Genomic DNA, 18778 nt, shown 5'->3' with positions numbered 1-18778 from the left:
TGATTGCACATGTACACAGTGATCTTATATAGAAACCTGTGTGCATGGATATCTATGAGGCTGTGAATAAAATAGCTGAACATATTCTCTATGTGTGTAATTTTCTCATTGGCATTCTCATTTAATAGCGTTTCTTATTTAATGTGATCATTACTAAAATTGAATGGTTAATAATTCATGTGCTCTTAAAACCTTTATTTCTTGTTTCTAGTCTGTGACTCAAGTTGAATTTTTATTAAGTCAACAAAGAGAACTGGGTGATGTAACAGGGAACTTAGCTCAAGTAAAACAAAGACTTAAAAAAATAGAAATCTTGGATGATAAATCACAGGTAAGATAACATTTTAATGGTTGTTTGTGTTTCACTAGGACTTGGTATAAATGTTTATTATACTTACCCTCTCATAACTATATAATTAACACAATCATATTAGCCTAAAATCCATTGTAAGTGTGGCCCAATGGAGATAGTGCAGATGCATCATGAAGCTGTAGGAAACTAAGTTGTAGGATCTGTTAGAAAGCCGTCTGTAGGAAGGAGACTATAAATCATCTTAGATGTTAGAAAAAAAATGTCTATCAAGAATAATATATGCCGGGTGGTGGTGGCGCACGCCTGTAATCCCAGCATTTGGGAGGCAGAGGCAGGCAGATTTCTGAGGTTGAGGCCAGCCTGGTCTACAGAGTGAGTTCCAGGACAGCCAGGACTACACAGAGAAACCCTGTCTCAAAAAACCAAATCCAAACAACAACAACAACAAAAAAGAATGATATATAATGGGGTCCCAGATACATAATGAGTTTTAGGTTAGCCTACTCTACATGGGATCTCATCGCCACAAAAAGGTATTTGGTATCTGGAAATTATGGAATAATATAAGACTATGCATTTTTAATGTCCATCATGATACATGCAGTTGAATCAATTATAGACCCACATAGACAGCTCTACTTAAGTTGAATAGTAGGTAAAAAGGCCTACTTTGTAGAGTATTAACTGTCTAGGAAGTGCTTAGCATAGCTCCTGGATATATAGTATGTGCTCAAAGGAAAAGCAGTTGTCAGCATTCTTGTTCATTGTAAAGCTTACATTCATGACTTTTGTACTTAGTAAACTGCCTTTGCTCTCCTGTCTTGTATACCACAGCAAAACAATGCTTTTATAGATATTTTCTTAGAAAACAAACTCATGAGTGAACCGCGAACATGTGCAAATTAAATCTATAGGCCAGGGGTTGTAGTAACCAGTAAAGGCATTAGGCTTGCAGACTCTGATCACAGTCCACATCTCCCTATGACATCATGGAAAGAGAAGGTGATGCCAGGGGATTTGTTTGTTTTTAATACATCTTTCCAATGTGATTTAAGTTGTATGGCACAGAACTTGTCATTTGAAGCATTCAGTTCTGTAGCTGTCCTAGTTTCCTTCCCATTACTGTGACAAAACACTGAGCAAAAGCCACTTTTGGAAAGAAGGGTTTATTTGGCTTAAAGTTTCAGATCCCAGTCCAACTTTAAGGGAGGGCAGGACAGGAACCTGAAGAAAACGTCATGAGAGGGTGTTGCTTGCTAGCTTCCTTACTGGCTTGTGCTCAGCTAGATTTTTATACTGCTTAAGACCTGCTGCCTAGAGATGGTACTGACCGGTATGGTCTGGGTCTTCCTACACCCATTATTAATTAAGACATGCTTCACAACCATGGCCAGAGGTCAATCTCATCTAGGACATTCCTCATTTGAGGCTTTCAGCTCACTCTAGGCTGTGTCAATTCAAGCTACTAAAACAGTAGTGGTCCTCACCCTGTGGGTCATAACCCTTCTGGGGGTCATATGACCATTTCACAGGGATTGCATATCAGATATTCTGTATGTCAAATAATTACACTATGACTCATAACAGTAGCAAAGTGACAGGGTCAGCACAGTATGAGGAACTATATTAAAGGGCCACAGCATTAGGAAGGTTGAGATCTACTACTCCAGTGCATTTAAAAACAACTCTCTAATTTAATTGCCTGTTTCCCAATAGCTAGGCAGGTTAGTCCCAGCTGAGCTGGGCTTCAGTTTGGGAAACATTATGTATGTTCCTCTATGTTTCAGTCACTGTTCTAGGGGAGTCAGTAGTTGATGGAGTGCATGTAAGGCCATGAGAGTCCCTTTAGGTATGTCAGAAGCACTCAGGTAAGGAGGGCACTGGAATTGACATAGAAATGTATTAGTTTTCGTTTTCCCGGTGTTTACTTTATACTGGGTTCTGTGTGTGTTTTTGTTTTACATCTGTGCACAATAGAAGACACTCTATATCCTGAATGGAACAAAGAAATTGACTATCATTTTATACTCAGAAACTCATGAGTTTCTGATAGTCGCTGCTGTAACTAATCAATATCACTGTAAGATTTTTTTTGTATGTGTGTTTTCTTTTGTTGAATGAAGAAAAATGGCAATGAAATCAATCATGTTTTGTGACCATATCCCCTGCCAAATGTGTTCTTTAGTGAATCTTTCCCATGCTCCTCTCCTTCTCTTTCGTGTCCCGCCTGTTGTATGAGCAGAGATCATACGATTGTGATTTTTCTCTCCTCTTTCAAATCAGGAACTGTTAGCCAAGGCCCGCGTTGTGATCCTACATGGCCACAAGCTGGCGTCCAATCACCACTATGCACTTGATTTGATCTGCCAGAGGTGCAACGAGCTGCGCTACCTTTCCGATATTTTAGTTACTGAGATCAGGACAAAGCGGATCCAGCTGAGCAGGACTTTCAAAATGCACAGACTCCTACAGCAGGTAACAGGACTGCAAATGATCCACTGTTGAAAAAGGCCATAATTGTCCCCCCCCACCCCGAGTTCTCCTATCTTCATTGTCTTGCCCATTTGCCTTATGGTACTCATTTTATCTTCTTACATACTTGCCCACATGTCTTATGATACACATTTCATCTTAAATACTTGCCCATGTGCCTTATGGTACACATTTTGTCTTCTCCCACACTTGTCCATATGCTTCTTCTTAGAGGTCAAGGGGTTAGTGTCTACAGTGTTAGATTTACATTTGTAAGAGATATTAAACCTTGAGCCTGATTGTGGATAATCAGTCTATCTCCTTATGCACCATTCACGGTAGATTTAGTATAGTACCAGTTTTGCCCCATTTTCATTGTGGAGATAGTGAGGGTGATGGCCTCCTTCCTAGTTTAAGTCTATTTCTGAAACCTGGTGATATTCTGTAGTCAGAACACATAAAAGCCCAGGGGACATTTTGCAGAAGCCTGAAATTCCTTCCACATTTCATAGTACAGTACTAAAAATTAAGTGGTAAATGAAAAATATTCTGCCATGCCTATGGGTCAGTGAATGGAAATGCCACCTACAGATCTAGTCCTGGCACAGGAATGTAAACAGGAATGTCACTTGTCAACATCACATTGGAACATAAGGATGCTAATCTGCACATCTTTTTTTGGTTGAAAAAAAAACCTTATTCTTGTCCTTGGCAATCATTAAGCATTGATATTACACTTTATATTTTGTTAGAAGTTTCATATTTCAGTCATGGCTTTGTAGAAAATAACATGCAACCAAACTGTTAGTGTTGAGAAAATGGCCAGACTCCTGCTGCAGAAAAAATTACTTGTTATGAAATAAATGCAGTGCTTCCCAACCTTGGCTCTGCATCAGTAATACCTGTGGAGTGCTCTAACAGTATAAATGGCTGGCTGGCAGCCCAGAGCTTCTGAATCAGATATCATTTATTAACAGCTCTGAAGGCATTTTTCTTTTTCTTTTCTTTTCTGTTTTTTTTTTTTTTATATGGAGACAGAATCTCACTGTGTAGCTCTAGCTGGCTAGGAACTTGCTGTGTGGTTCAGGCTGGCTTCAAACTCATAGAGACTCACCTGCACCTGCCTCCTGGGTGCTGGGATTAAAATTGTATGCCATCACAGTTGGGCTTGGAAAATAATTCTGATTGACAGAAGTGAGACAACCCAAGCCCACAAGATGGTTCAGTGGATAAGGCTGATGAACTTTGTTACCTGAGTCTGATCCAAAGGGCCCATGTGCTGGACTTCCACATGTATGCTACAGCATGAGCATGCTTTGTGCACCCCCACCTCCCCCTCCCCACCACCAAGATGGAATACTACAAAAACAGGAGACAGTTCTTTGAATGGTAAGCCTATGTTCCCCTTATTCATTCTTATGTTTGCTTCTTTGATTTTCGTGATTTTTCCTCATCAGGCACGTCAGTGCTGTGATCAAGGGGAATGCCTCCTGGCTAACCAGGGAGTGGATAAGTTTCAGACTAAAGAAGATGCTCAGAAAGCCCTTCAGGATGTGGACAACTTCCTTCAAATGTCTATGCCTTTCATCAGTTATGATATTGAAAGCCTGCAATATGAATTTGATGTGCTCCTATCGCCTGAACTCAAGGTGGGAGACAATTTATTCAAAGAGCAAACTAATCACCATGGTGTAAGAGTTTACTATCTCACTGTTAGCTTTGAGTCTATTATTTATTATTACTGGGATGTTTGAGACAGGTTTCACTGTATAGCCTTGGCTGGCTTAGAATTCCTTGTTCTAAATCTAGTCTGTTACTGTTACTAAATCCAGTCTGACTTTCTTGTTTTTGTTTTTGTTTTTTTTAAAGATTTATTTATTATTATACAAAAGTACACTCTAGCTGTGTTCAGACACTAGAAGAGCGCATCAGATCTCATTATGGATGGTTGTGAGCTACCATATGGTTGCTGGGATTTGAACTCAGGACCATCGGAAGACCAGCTAGTACTCTTAACCACTGAGCCATCTCTCCATCCCGACTCTCTTGTTTTTAAGTGATTTAAATGTGCTGTGAGCTTTCACAAGTATTTAGCTCTGCATCCTCAGAGAAGGGCCACTAAGTGGCGTGGAGTGTTAGGATCAGTTTTATGATTGATACATTACACCCCCTCAGGTTGTGTACACTGGAAATTTAATTTTATATTTACATGAAGAAAATACACTGATATTTTCTTTTCTTTTCTTTCTTTTTTTTTTTTTTTACTAAATTTGCTCTACTTATGTTTTATGTTTAAAATAAGTTGTTTCTGTGTTTGTGTTACATGTTTGTATGTGTATTTGTACTTGTGCCTATAAACACACGATAAACATTATCTCATTGGACCTAGTACTTGCTGGTTCAGCTACACTGGCAAGGCAGCAAGCCCTAGGGATTATGCATTCACACTACTACCGTGGGTTTTTGGGATTCAAAGTCAAGTCATCATATTTATATAGAAAACACTATCCAATAAATCATCTCCTTAGTCCACAAATATTCTACCACAATATAATCTAAAGGTAACTTTGATACTTATATAGTCATTTATTTCGTATATAGTACCTATACCATATATATTATTATCTATACCATAGTTGGGTGGATGTGTATATGTGTGCATGCAGGCAGGAGCCAAAGGTTGATTTTCAGTATCTTTCTTAGTTCCTTTCCTTACGTTGAGAGTCTCCAGTGAAATTGAAATGCTCATTGATTCAGTCAGACTGGCTGGCCAGTGAGCTCCAGGACTCCTCCTGTCCTTGCTACCCCAGCACTGAAGTTACAGGTATTCCTGCCATGCCTGGGTTTTATATAGCTCCTGGGGTTCTGAACTAAGGTTTTCATAATTATGAAGCAGGCACGTTAGTGACTGAGTGATCTCTAGGTCCAAAATTTCATTTTTAATCATGTCTGATGAATATAAAAGTAGTTATGACTTATTTCAGAAAGTAACTCATAATCTTTTGAGACAAATCTGGCTATGTAGCACTGGCTGACTTGGAACTAGCTATGTAGACCAGGCTGGCCTTGAACTCAAGAGGTCTGCTTGATCCAGCCTCCTCAGTTCTGGGATTGAAGTTGTACTCCACTCTGCACAGCAAGGCATGATTTATTTTGTGTATGTAACTAACTGTTTTAAGTGTGTTCATGTATTTATGTGTGCAATGCCTGATGTCTATGGAGGCTAGAAGAAGGTGTTGAATAATCCAAAACCTGGAATTAAAGATGTTTCTAAGTGGACATGTGGTCACTGGGAATTGAACCTATGTCCTCTGCAAGAGTAACCAGTGTTTTGTTTTGTTTTGTTTTTCTGACACAGGGTTTCTCTGTGTAGCCCTGGCTATCCTGGAACTCACTCTGTAGACCAGGCTGGCCTCGAACTCAGAAATCCACCTGCCTCTGCCTCCCAGAGAGCTGGGATTAAAGGCGTGCACCACCACTGCCCAGCATAGCCAGTGTTCTTAACTGCTGACTCATCTCTCCAGCCCTAGCTCATAGAATTCTTATGCAATTCATAGGCTCAAATGCAGAATATACAACTAAAGCTTGAAAATATACGAAGTGTATTTGAGAGCCAACAGGCTGGTTCTAAGAGCCTAAAAGATGCACCTGAGGGGGCCGTCCAGACTGTGATTCCTGCACCTGAAAATGTGATGAGATCCAGAACAATATTCTTTTCTCCTAAACATGGTAAAGCAGCTTGTTTTCACGTTTGCTATGTCTCTTTGTCTCGCTATTGTTTCCTTTGATAAACGTGATATATCTACTAAATTCCTTAAATCCTGATACATTTTAAAGCCTTTTAGCCTCTTTGTTTATGCTTGATCACTGTTGTACAAGTCAGAGGTCAGAATGATATCCCTTTATGTTTATAAGGTGTAGTAGTAGCACTGAATTGTGTTAAATGATGGACGCCTCAAAGTGGAGCATTCTAGCTTGAGAAATGAGTGTGACAATTTTTTTTTCCAGTTTTAGACCTCCAGATTTTCTTCAAAGGGATGTGAATCTTATATGTACATGTACATGTGTTATAAACTTGCATACTTACTGTTATTCCAGTAAGCAATTATTTGGTTCTTATATGATGCTTGTTTTTGAGTGTCTTATATAATAGGGTGGATTGCCTTGTCTAAATAGATGCTGGCAAATGATAATTGTGTTAGTAATTTTTGTTACAGATCTCATTTCTTTGCTTGAATCTTTCAAGTCTATTTAATTGTGGACTATCCTATTTCTTTCTAAGTTCTATATGAAAATAATTATTCTTGTAATGGAGTTGCACCTGAAAGTCTAAAAACATTATTCCCAGAAGGATTTCCTAGAGCTATCTCTTCAACTTTTTCAGATAGAGCAGTTGCATCTTTTGTACAAGTTGAATTAGTTGAAGATTTGAACATATGACTAAGTTCAGTCTCTTTAAGTTAAATTGCATCAGTCACTTTACTAGTGCAGGAAACTGCTTTGAAATGCAGAGAAGGCTTGAGCCAGAGGTAATGAATAAATACAACTCATCTCCAGCACGGATCACGTTACAAATGCATTGGAAGTTACATGGTTAGTAATTCCAAAATGTATATATATACATAAAATCAGACTGTATGAGCAATGGCTTCAATGAATAATGTTGACTATATTAAAAATATACCAGAGATACTAGAAATATCAAAGACACTGAAAAAAGTAAAAAGAATAGAGTAAAAAATGAACCGATTAAACCCAATAATTGATATATTTCTAAGCACAAAATAGATTACATATCAGTTACATATCAGGATACTTTACTTATGTCTCCTTAGACACATTGATGGTCTCACTTTCCTTGTCTGTAAAATAGGGACAAATACCTTCTCACTTAAAAGGTGATCATAAAGAGAAAGTAGAATAAAATTGTCGGCAACGATAAATTGGACTATCCCTTCCTTCTGATTAAATCTCTTTTCTTAATAGACCCCCAAATGCTCAAGTGTCCATGAAGCAGAGCACTTTGTATTGTGACCAGGCTATCCAAGACCCATTCATGTCATTAGTCATTCAAAAATTTTTGTTTTGTATTATTACATTTTCTTTCTTTCTCGGATTCTTATTTAATGGCATTACACTTTCTTTCTGCAGTGGGAATTGGATATTCTTTCTTTCAAGCATGTAAAATTTTTTCAAAAGGTACCCATCTTTATTATATTACTTATCATCCGTACATTTTATGAGTTTGTACACATGAAAAACCAGTTTGGCATCTAAAACCAGCAGCAGTTCTTTAATTCTATCTGCAAATAACTATCTAATTTTTCATACCAACTGTCCATTATTCTCTCTCAACATTGAACTTATCCTTAAAAATTCTGTAAAGAATAGAGTGTGCTTCTAAAATCAGTTTTCTTTTCCTAAAATGACCATTGAACAAAAAGAAAGAAGAGGAGGCAGGAGTGGTGGCTCAGTGGTTAAGAGCGCATCCTACTTTCCCAGAGGATCCAAGTTCACTTCCCAGCATCCATGTGGCAGCTCAACATCACCTGTAACTGTAGCACCAGGGGATCTAATTCCATCTTCTGGCCTCTATGTACCCACCTGCCTACCCATACCCACATAGACGTTCAAAATAAAATAAAATTGAAAATAAATGATAAAACACATATTTAAAAAAGAGTTAGTGAAATTAATGTGAATCAGGGCTTTCTTCATTTTTAAAGATTCTTATATAACTGAAATATTTGTTTGGAGTAGCTTAAATTTACCAGCTTAAGACTACCTTGTGTATTTATGCAGATGAAGGCAACTTAATGGATAAATGGCTGGGATGGATACATAATTTTCTCCATCATGCATTATGGTTTGTAAATAAAACCAGGTCACTGCATATTACCCTATTGGTCTATGGGCAATGCAGGTAATACCATATTTCAGACTAGATTTCAAAACTTGGATTTGGTAAATCAAATATTTGACCAAATCAAAGTGTGTGCTAATTTTTCATCAAAATGAGTCAAACTGGTTTTTTATTCTGTTTTTGCTTGTTTAGTTTTTTTTTCCTTCATTAAATTGAGTTCTCCATCTAGGATAGTGCCTGGCAACTAGCAGGATGTGATAAGGTGTTTGAGGAATTCACACTGAGTGTGAAGGGAAGCTCTAGAAGAGCAAGGAGGGGGAAAGATAGTGTTAGATATGGTTGGGTCCTGAAAGCTCGATTTCTAGTCTAGGTCTGACACCTAAGCTTCAGACTGCTATGTACAACATCAAATTTCCCATAGGAAACAGTCTCATTGTATCCTACATGAATGTGTCTCTTCTGCAAGCCATGTAAAACTTTCCTTTCTCATCTGGTTAACTGGTTACTGTAATGCCCCCATTTGTCCAAGCTTAGATGTGCCAGCTCATTCCTATACCATTAATTGTTTTTGATGGTAAATATGCCTTCTGTGCATCTAGTTATTCCTACATTACTTTATTAACTGCCACTTTCTGTGCCCAAGATAACATCCCTGGTGGCCTTGACCATTGTCTCTTTGGCTCTTATTGCCACAGTCTCCTTGCCTTCCTTTCTCTTCTGTGTTACCTTGTAGAGTTTGCATAGATTGCTGTTTCTCTAGACTATGCTTCCCATGTTGCTCCATTGTCTCCTTGCTAGCTCCTATTCTGAGTCTACTTCCTCCATACAACCTATTTACCTGTTCGCTGTTACACTTGCTAGACAGGATGTTTTGCAGGGACAGGATCTGTGTGCAAGTCACTTTTGCATATCCATAAATACAGAGCTAGCTTGTCTTATCACACAGGTGCTCAGCTATTTTGTATGTATGCCGTTACATTGTTGAAAGAATGAATATATTTACCTTGCTTTTCAGAAAAAAAAAGATGTATCATTAAGATACACACATATAAATCTCTCAATGTATTTGCAACCAATCCATAATTTACTTTAATCTATTCTTTTGTTTGTCTGTGACTTTTACTTTTAAAGGACGTCTGACTCTGCCTGCTTCTGTGAAAACCATCATTTCTTCCCCAGTGCTGGCAACTGAACACATGCTAGACAAGTGTTCTACCATTGAGCTGTATTTGCAGTTCACCCTCCACCCTGTTTTATTTTTTTTCCCAGTGCTGGAAATATATTGTTTAAAAATAATGATTAAGGCTTTGAATTTTTGATGAGGGTGTTTTAAATGAGAATTTTACCTTGCTTTGGAAATGTTTCCTGTAGTTATTGGAAACATGTAAGGGTTTAAATCCACTTCCACTTCCTAAACAGTGTTAAACTTAGTGATAACTTAAAATGAGATAGATGTTGTTCTCCATCTCTTAGCATAGATTTGAGAATTAAAAAAAGAAAACAAATCATTGGGACCTGGTTGGGGTAAGTGACAAATAAATAGTGGATTCTATACTTATTAAGATGAACTTGGATTTTTTGTCATTAATTTTCAAGTTAATAAAGTAATGACTTTCATTATAGCATTTTCATAATTTGTTCTAATTTGAATTTGTGTGTGTGTGTGTGTGTATGTGTGTGTGCGCACATGCTCACGCTGGTATAAAACTATACATACATGTAGATCAGAGAGTAAAAACATACATATATGTAGATCAGAGAATACTTTGTTGTGGTTGCTTCTCTCTTTCCACCATATGGGTCATTGGGAACAAGATAAGCTCATCGCGGTTAGCAGCAAACAATTTTATTTGATGAAACATCTTGCCAGTCCCATAATTTGTTCTTTTCATTCCTTCACCCCCCCCCCACTACCCTTCCTTGTCTTCCCTGGTCTCATACATGTAGGGCTAGATTCGGAGAAATCTTTGATCCAGTGAGTAAGTGAACTACAATCTGATTGAATGTTTATGTGGCAGAATGCATCCTGAATTTGAATGTAATTGTGAAGACTTAACACCTTTTTCTTTTGGCAAGTGAGTGCATGCGTGCTGAAGGTGAGGATGGGTAGTACATGACAAAGTCAAGCTCCAGGAGAAGTTCAGTTGGATTTGTGTAACTATCTAACCAACCGCTATCTTCTGTAGAGTGCTTTGAAACACTAACAAATATATTAAAACAATTTCTTTCTAATAAACATACTTGTGTTTTCATTAAAAGTGTTGACTTTAATTGTAGTTTAACATTATTTCACATTTCTCTACCAGTGAAAAAGTCCTGGAGACAGATTCAAGTTCAGAGCAATGTGAAAGTAAGTATAACTGATTAATGAATTCAATGTTGGCTGTGCTGCTACAATGGTAGCATTAGCATGGGTTTTCAGGCGTGTTTTCCATTTCTTACAATGACCTTTTGAATTTGAAAATCTTACACATATGAGAAAAATCTGCTGCCTGTGTCTTTTGTTTTATTTTGTTTGTTTTTAAGCCCTGGCTTACATTCAGAATAATTTCTGTAGAGCACTGTATATAAGTTGCAGTCCCTTTTCATGCCGTTCCCTCCACACACCTAAGCAGTGCTGTGCCTTATGGTGCTTTCTGTCATCAATGAGTATAGTAATGCCAAAATTAAGCATAAAGTCCAGTTTATCATGGACTGTGAACACACTGCCTCAGGATGCAGGAAATGCATATATTTGTTTCCTTTTTTATTTTTTCTCTCTCTCCCCTTCCTTTTATTCCTCCATCCCTTTCTCTCATCCCTATTTTGAGCTGTTCTCTAGTTTACTATATGTTGTTCAATATATATATGGATATATATCCATCCACTGTTTTATTATGAGACAACATTTTATTATGAGTTATTATTGCTAATCCCTTACTGTGACTAATTTATACATGACTTTTTAAAAAAAAAGCCATGAATACACATATGTGGGAACAAGCATAGTTCATGGAACATTCAGTACTGCCCACAGTTTCAGGCATCCACTGAGGGTCTTAAGGCGTATCCATGCAGGGGAAGTAGGTAGTGCATGTGTCTAAGATTTTGTTCTTCTCCGTTATCTGTGATAGGCTGATATCTGCAGGGTAGCCTCCTCATACCTGCAGGACCTTCTTTATGTATTACTTGTTTGTCATTGGTAGTAAGTGGAGCCCAGAACATAACTCTAAGAGGCACTGCAGTGCAGTATAGGTTTACAAACTGTAACTGGACTTCCTGGCTTTAATACCAGACTCTGACTTATTGATGGTATAGTCTTTGGTAAATTCTCTTAGCTTTAGACAATAAATAACTGGGGATAATAGGACACATGAATTTAGTATAAAAAAGAAGTAACATTTGTGATGCTCCTTAGTTTCCTATGTGTGGCATATAGTCATGGTCTAAGTTGTTTCTATTATCATTACTATAGACTAGAAAGTGACTTTTGTTGATATAAACAGAGATATACAAAATAAATTCCAGTTAGTACCTTAAATCTGTGCCCTTAGGTAACACAAAACATTTATTTTACTAGTATATATTCAAGTCATTTTTAGAAAAATGTAGTGCTGTATATTAATTTATCTTCAAAGATAGGATTAGCATTAATTTAATATCCATGTATTTGTGAAAGTACTGTACCTACATAGACATGATTGAAATTTTATTTTCATCATTTCAGATCGAAGCCATTCAGGATAGCCAAGAGAAGAAATCTGATCAGTCTCCCAAGATGGACAACAGCTTGGATATTTTAAAGAAGTATTCTTTCTTTTTTAATTTACATTCATATATGTATCTCATCACAGGAGGCACTGGTTCAGTATATGTCTCATATGCTCAGTTTACAAAATAGGGTCCTAGCGAGGGCATTAAAAGAGTACTAGTGAGTATCACAAATCCTGGATTTAGATCTGAGCAGCTGTGATCTGTTCATGAGTCTTGAGAATTTTTCTTTGGTAATATTGTGTATTGTAAGGCGAGCGCTCTGCCACTCAGCTATATCCAGCCCCTGTTTAGGATTTCTGTACCTTTCATTTCCAGACTGAAAAGAAAAATGAGAGTTTTTTATTGTTTTATTTTTGCGTTTCCCAGTTTAAATCATATATGTGTATATATGCACATATATGCATATATTAATCATATAGATAGGTGTAGGTGTAGGAATAGACTATCTGTGTGTGTATGTATATTTTTATATGACTTTATATTATTATGTTAATATTCTAAGCTTGAAAATTCTGACCTATATATAAGTTTCATATCATGAACTGATCCTGGAGGCAAGGCACATTCCTTTAACCCCAGGCCTTGGGGAAGCAGAGGCAGATGACTCTCTGTTTTTTGTTTTTTGTATATATATATTCAAGTCATTTTTAGAAAAATGTAGGGCTCTCTCTCTATATATAGTTTTGTCTTCATGTCTGTGCATCATGCCCATACTTAGTGCCCAGGGTTGCAGAAGTGGGGCCAGAGTTCCCGGACCTGCAGTTCCAATGATTGTAAACCTCCATTAGGATCCTGGTAGCCACACCTGAGTCCTCTATAAGAGCAGCATGTGTTCTTAGCTACTGAGCCATCTTTTCAACTCCTGTGTTTCCCAGTTTTACTGGAAAATAATAGGGAGACAAAAATGGGCACATTTAGTATACACAGTGTGAGATATGCTAAGGTAAGTGCTATAGCAAGTTAGTTAACACTGACAGTTGCCTTTTGTGGTAAGAACACAGGTGTGTAAATTCTACTTTGCCAGTGTATATCCTATATATAAGACATTTCATTAATGATAATAATGATAGTAACCCTGCTGTACATTGGAGTCCCAGAATGATTCAACTAGTAAATGAAAGTTTGTACCCTTGGGCCATACCACCTGTTCTAGTTTGGTTTCTGTTGCTGTGATAAAGACCAGGACCGAAAGAAATCTGGGGAAGGAGCTGCTTCATTTGGCTAATAGTTCTAGATCACTATCCATCATGAGAGGAAGCCAGGGCAGGGACATGGAGGTAGGAACTAAAGCGGAGGCCATGGAGGAGTGTTGCTTACTGGCTTTCTCTCCATTGATTACTCAGTCAGCTTTCTCATAGAACCCAGGACCTACAGTGACTGAACCCCCATATCAGTCAAGAGGATTCCCCACAGACTTGTCTACACACCAAACAGATTGGACAGTTATTCAGTTGACATATTTTTCCTCAGGCTATTGTATTTTTATGTCAAATTGATATCTAAAGCTAACTGTGACACCATTTCTTTCATTATAAAAGAAAGGAAAATCAATGAAGGGGCTTGTCAAAAGCTATACAGGATTATAGATACAATTTCATAGATATCAACAATGACCCTTTTTATATGACTTCATATTATTATGTTAATATTCTAAGCTTGAAAATTCTGACCTATATATAAGTTTCATATCATGAACTGATCCTGGAGGCAAGGCACATTCCTTTAACCCCAGGCCTTGGGGAAGCAGAGGCAGATGACTCTCTGTGGTTTTTGGTTTTTTTTTTTGGTTTTTTGGATTTGGTTTTTTTCAAGACATGGTTTCTCTGTGTAGCCCTGGCTGTCCTGGAACTCACTCTGTAGACCAGGCTGGCCTCAGACTCAGAAATCTGCCTGCCTCTGCCTCCCAGAGTGCTGGGACTACAGGTGTGCGCCACCACCAACCGGTGACTCTCTGTTTGAAGGCAGCCTTATTTGCAGTTTCCAAGCAGGAGGACTACATAGTGAGGTCTGTCTCAAAAAACTAATGACAATAAAGTTTCATATCCTGTTGTTAGAAATGGCCAGTAGTTTGCATCAAATTGCAAACTATATGTACATGTATATGTATACGTATATGTCCCATATATGTATATGTCCCAAGCTATGTAAGATAATTTAAAGAAACTCATTTTGGAAAAAGCCAGGGTCTAAATTCTTTAAAGTATGAAAAAAAAGAAGAAATGCACAAAGGTAGAGGATAAATAGGTTGCTTACATTAAAGAGGAGAGTAAAATTTAAATATGGTGGCTGGAAATCAAATGGTCAGAACCTGTATTTTATTTTACTGGCACAGATGGCACACAGTGTCGCTATGGAATCTTAAGTTTTTCTACTATTCCACGTGGAGGGGTGTGTGTGCATTTACATGTCTGAGAAAAAAAGCCAGCAAGTTCCTGGCAACCGCGGAAAATCAAAATGTGGCATTAATTCTGATGTAGGATTTGCAATATTTTAGTAAATTGTTCTTAATTTATGTGAATTAGGAATCATTTTTATGTTCACATGCAGTCCTTTAACATTTACAACCCTTCACCCCTCCGAGACATACGCTTGCTTTGTATGCCTCACTGGCTCAGAATGCAGGTTAGTTTTGAATTCCTAGATTCTCCTGCCTCTGCTTCCTGCGTGCTGGATTAAAGCTGTGTGTCACCACAGCCGGCCTTTTTTCAAAATATATTTAAGAGCCTTCTGGGTGGTTCTTTTTCCAACAACTATAAAATAGACTTCATAATTTGATGCTGAATCAAAACTCCTGAGTAGTTCCAATATACTAGCTTATTTTACTTTAGATCAGTGGTTCTCAAACTTTCCTAATAATGCTGTGACTCTTTAATACAGTTCTGAATGTTGTGGTGACCCCCAGTCATACAATTATCTTGTTGCTACTTTGTGACTGTAATTTTTCTGCTGTTGTGAATCATAATGTAAATATCTGATAGGTAGTATATCAGATATGTGACCCACAAAGGGGTTGCAACCAATAGGTTGAGAACCAATGCTTTAGATTATTTTAAATGATAATAATTGATCAATTGTAATGTGGTATGAGAGTGGGACATTAACTGATAACTATGGTCTGTTCATTGTAGCCATGTCCTGAATGAGCTGATACAGACAGAGAGGGCGTATGTTCGAGAGCTGTTTACTGTTTTGTTGGTAAGTGTAGCAAATTGTTTTTTTTTCCCCCACTTTCCTGAACAGTCCCTGGCTACTTTCATTAGAAAGTTTTCTGAGCAGTTTTGTTTCTGTCTCTGTCCTTGGTTGTCAGTGGGTATTTGCTGTTCTTTGAGACTACATGTTGTTTAAGTGATTACATTTACATTCTCTCTCAGGAGTGTGGATACGTGATTCAGAATTTCTTACAGAAAAAGAGAAGCTGTTCTCTTAGGGACATAGCACATTGTTGTAATTATTCCCAGGCTGCTACTTAAAGGTTGAAATGGAAAGAACCGGGGTTGGATAAAAATACTCATTTGACACAAATGCCATGGTACTAATTTGGTCTGAAAAGAAATCTAAGCACTTACTTTTAATTTAAGGAGAATTTTATATTTGGTACTATAATTTTTCATAGTTGGTTTTGGTTTGATTTTCAACACTACAATAAAAGCCTTGAAGGCCACAGTACTACTTTTTATTCAGACCATGGAGTAGAAGCCTTGACTTCCTTATCCTACATTCTAAAAGAATACTACAGATAACGCTGACAACTAAGGGATATAAATGTTAAATTTCAATCAACTGTACCCACAAGGTTTCTCTTGGACTCAAACATTCAATGGTCCAACCAAATATTAATATAAACATTTCAAATACAAAAATTTATTTCTTTTTAATAGGGCTACAGATCTGAGATGGACAATCCACAGATGTTTGATCTTATGCCACCTCTCCTGAGAAATAAAAAGGATGTTCTCTTTGGAAATATGGCAGAAATATATGAATTCCATAACAAGTATGTAATTGCCAAATTCAACTTTTTGGTGATTTTATTTTTTCAAAAAGTTATTGCTGGGTGGTAGGGGTACACACCTTTAATCCCAGCACTTGGGAGGCAGAAAGAGATGGATTGTTATGTGTTTCAAAACAACCTGGTTCATATAATGAATTCTAGGACAGCCAGGGCTATATAGAGAGACCCTATTTCGAAAAGTATGGAAATAAGAGCTTCCCACTTGTTTATTATTATATGTCACAAATAACTTTTGTCTAAAAATTCCACAGCATTTTCATGAGCAGACTGGAAGATTGCTTTGATGCTCCAGAAAGAGTGGGACCTTGCTTCCTGGAAAGGGTTAGTCTAATTACTTGCTTTTAAATTATCTAAATATTGGCAACTCAAAAAGTATCTTTTGTATAAAGTAACTTTGGAGATAAGGTACCCCCTCCCTTTCCCTTTAATATCTATGGTTTTGGAGAATGCTCATCAATTCCAGCAAGTACTTAATATAAAACTATTTTGTTGGGAAAAAATGATGAAAGGAGTATTTAGGGTATATTTGTATTCTGTGGTATTAAGTGTTTTAATTACTCAGATTATAACAATAGAATCCAGGGACCCCTCTACCCATGAAGATGTGAGAGATGGGAACATATTAATAAGTCACTCTCAGCTTGGTTAAAGCTAGAATACAATATGCCTTTTCAAAAACAGTGAGTCTCATCATGTAGTCATAGATTTTTTTATTATTAAATAACAAATTATGTAGTTTCTCCTCCTTTTGAAAGATCAACCTTCTTCTGATTGGAAATCACTTGAATCATCTATAGCTTGAGGGTATAAACAGTGGCTATGTAGAAGACAGTCATGAAATGAAAGTTAACATGTGAGTAGAAGACAGACCAATAGAAGATTAGGAAAAGATGATTCAAGAGAGCGCAAACTGTGCAACCATGTGCTTAGATGTGATGAACCAAGGACTATGTCTAACTTGTAAGTTAGCTGCAAGCTCCTTTTTTTAGACAGCCAGCAGACCAATAGCACAGAAAATGCTGTCTGGCCCAGTGGGTGTGCTGTCCTTGGAACACAAAGCAGGATTTTTTATGTCACATTCGCTATCATGGTTGGTCACACACTGTCTTGCTCATTCTTTTTAAAACAAAAATCCATGTTTATAAATTGGTAATATATTTGCATTTGTGCTTTATTACAGAAGGATGATTTTCAGATGTATGCCAAATACTGTCAGAATAAACCCAGGTCAGAGTTAATTTGGAGGAAGTATTCTGAATGTGCCTTTTTCCAGGTATTAATTATTTAAGTATTAAACACATTCATTTTGGAAGATATTGGAATATTTCTCATTAACAAATTCATTTTCTGCTTTGAATATATATATATATATATATATATATATATATGTGTGTGTGTGTGTGTGTGTGTGTGTGTGTGTGTGTGTGTGTGTGAAACAGCAATTCCCAACCAAAGTAAACACAAATGCACACTTATGTATAGGAGTACATATTTGTTGTCCCCCAGAGGCAACCACTTTTAGCTACTTCTGGAATTTGCCTTCCTATCTCCACATAACATGCTTGTCTTTCTCCTTCCTGCTTTAGAAAAATGAAGCTTTACGTTTCTTTCCTGGTTCCCTATCCCATGACCATAGCCACATGAAATTCTTTTCTCCAAAGCTTCCAGTATATTTTTGTTAGATCGATTGGCTATATTTAACTCAATTATTAAGACTGGAATTTCTCTGTACAGATGACTCATATATTAAAATATGGTTGCTTTCCCTTCTCTTGTGTTTTTATTACAATTTTCTTTTTACTCAAATTTCTTGGAGTATAGAATATGCTTTGCTTTCTTTCTGCCTCTTCTGATTTTAGGATCATATTTTTTTTCATATGTTTGTATACATTGAATGTCTTTAAATTTTATCCTAAAGAAATAACTTCTAGAGTTTCTGACCTGCTTTCATCTCAGTATCTAGGTGCATATTATTTGGGGGGCACTTCTTACTGGTCTCTTAAGTAGCCTGTCTACATGCCAATCTTTTAAAAATATTTATTTAATTTTATGTGTATGAGACTCTTGCCTGTATGTATGCGTGCACACTATGTGCATACCTGATGCTTATGTGGCTCAGAATAAGGTGCTGGATCCCACGGAGCTGGAGTTTGAATGGTTGTGACTCTCTGTGGATTCTGAGAATGGAGTCAGTGTCCCGTGCAAAGGCAACAGGTGCTGTAACCAGCTGAGCCATCTTTTGAACCTTCTTTTACCCTCTGTTGGGCAGAAGGAAATTAGAAAATTCATGTCAGGCCATATATTTGCATAATTTTCTGAGAATTTGCATAAGTGAGAGTCTTTATTGTACTCTAATGCTTTGATT

General features: G+C 37.2%; 1 protein-coding gene across 1 annotated transcript in view; it reads left to right on the top strand.

Moving 5' to 3' along the window:
• The window catches only part of Mcf2 (MCF.2 cell line derived transforming sequence), a 100938-nt gene that overhangs the window by 52127 nt on the left and 30033 nt on the right, over positions 1 to 18778 (top strand). The window contains exons 10-19 of the mRNA XM_052170353.1: positions 212 to 331; positions 2597 to 2788; positions 4243 to 4434; positions 6343 to 6514; positions 10955 to 10998; positions 12355 to 12434; positions 15530 to 15596; positions 16280 to 16395; positions 16665 to 16734; positions 17594 to 17686. Coding sequence (XP_052026313.1) covers positions 212 to 331; positions 2597 to 2788; positions 4243 to 4434; positions 6343 to 6514; positions 10955 to 10998; positions 12355 to 12434; positions 15530 to 15596; positions 16280 to 16395; positions 16665 to 16734; positions 17594 to 17686 — 1146 coding nt within the window. The remainder of the gene's footprint in view (positions 1 to 211; positions 332 to 2596; positions 2789 to 4242; positions 4435 to 6342; positions 6515 to 10954; positions 10999 to 12354; positions 12435 to 15529; positions 15597 to 16279; positions 16396 to 16664; positions 16735 to 17593; positions 17687 to 18778) is intronic.

This window comes from Apodemus sylvaticus, chromosome X, assembly GCF_947179515.1.
Source record: "Apodemus sylvaticus chromosome X, mApoSyl1.1, whole genome shotgun sequence".
Taxonomy (NCBI): Eukaryota; Metazoa; Chordata; class Mammalia; order Rodentia; family Muridae; genus Apodemus; species Apodemus sylvaticus.
Note: the sequence above shows the minus strand (reverse complement) of the source record. Positions and strands in the feature narration are given on the sequence as shown.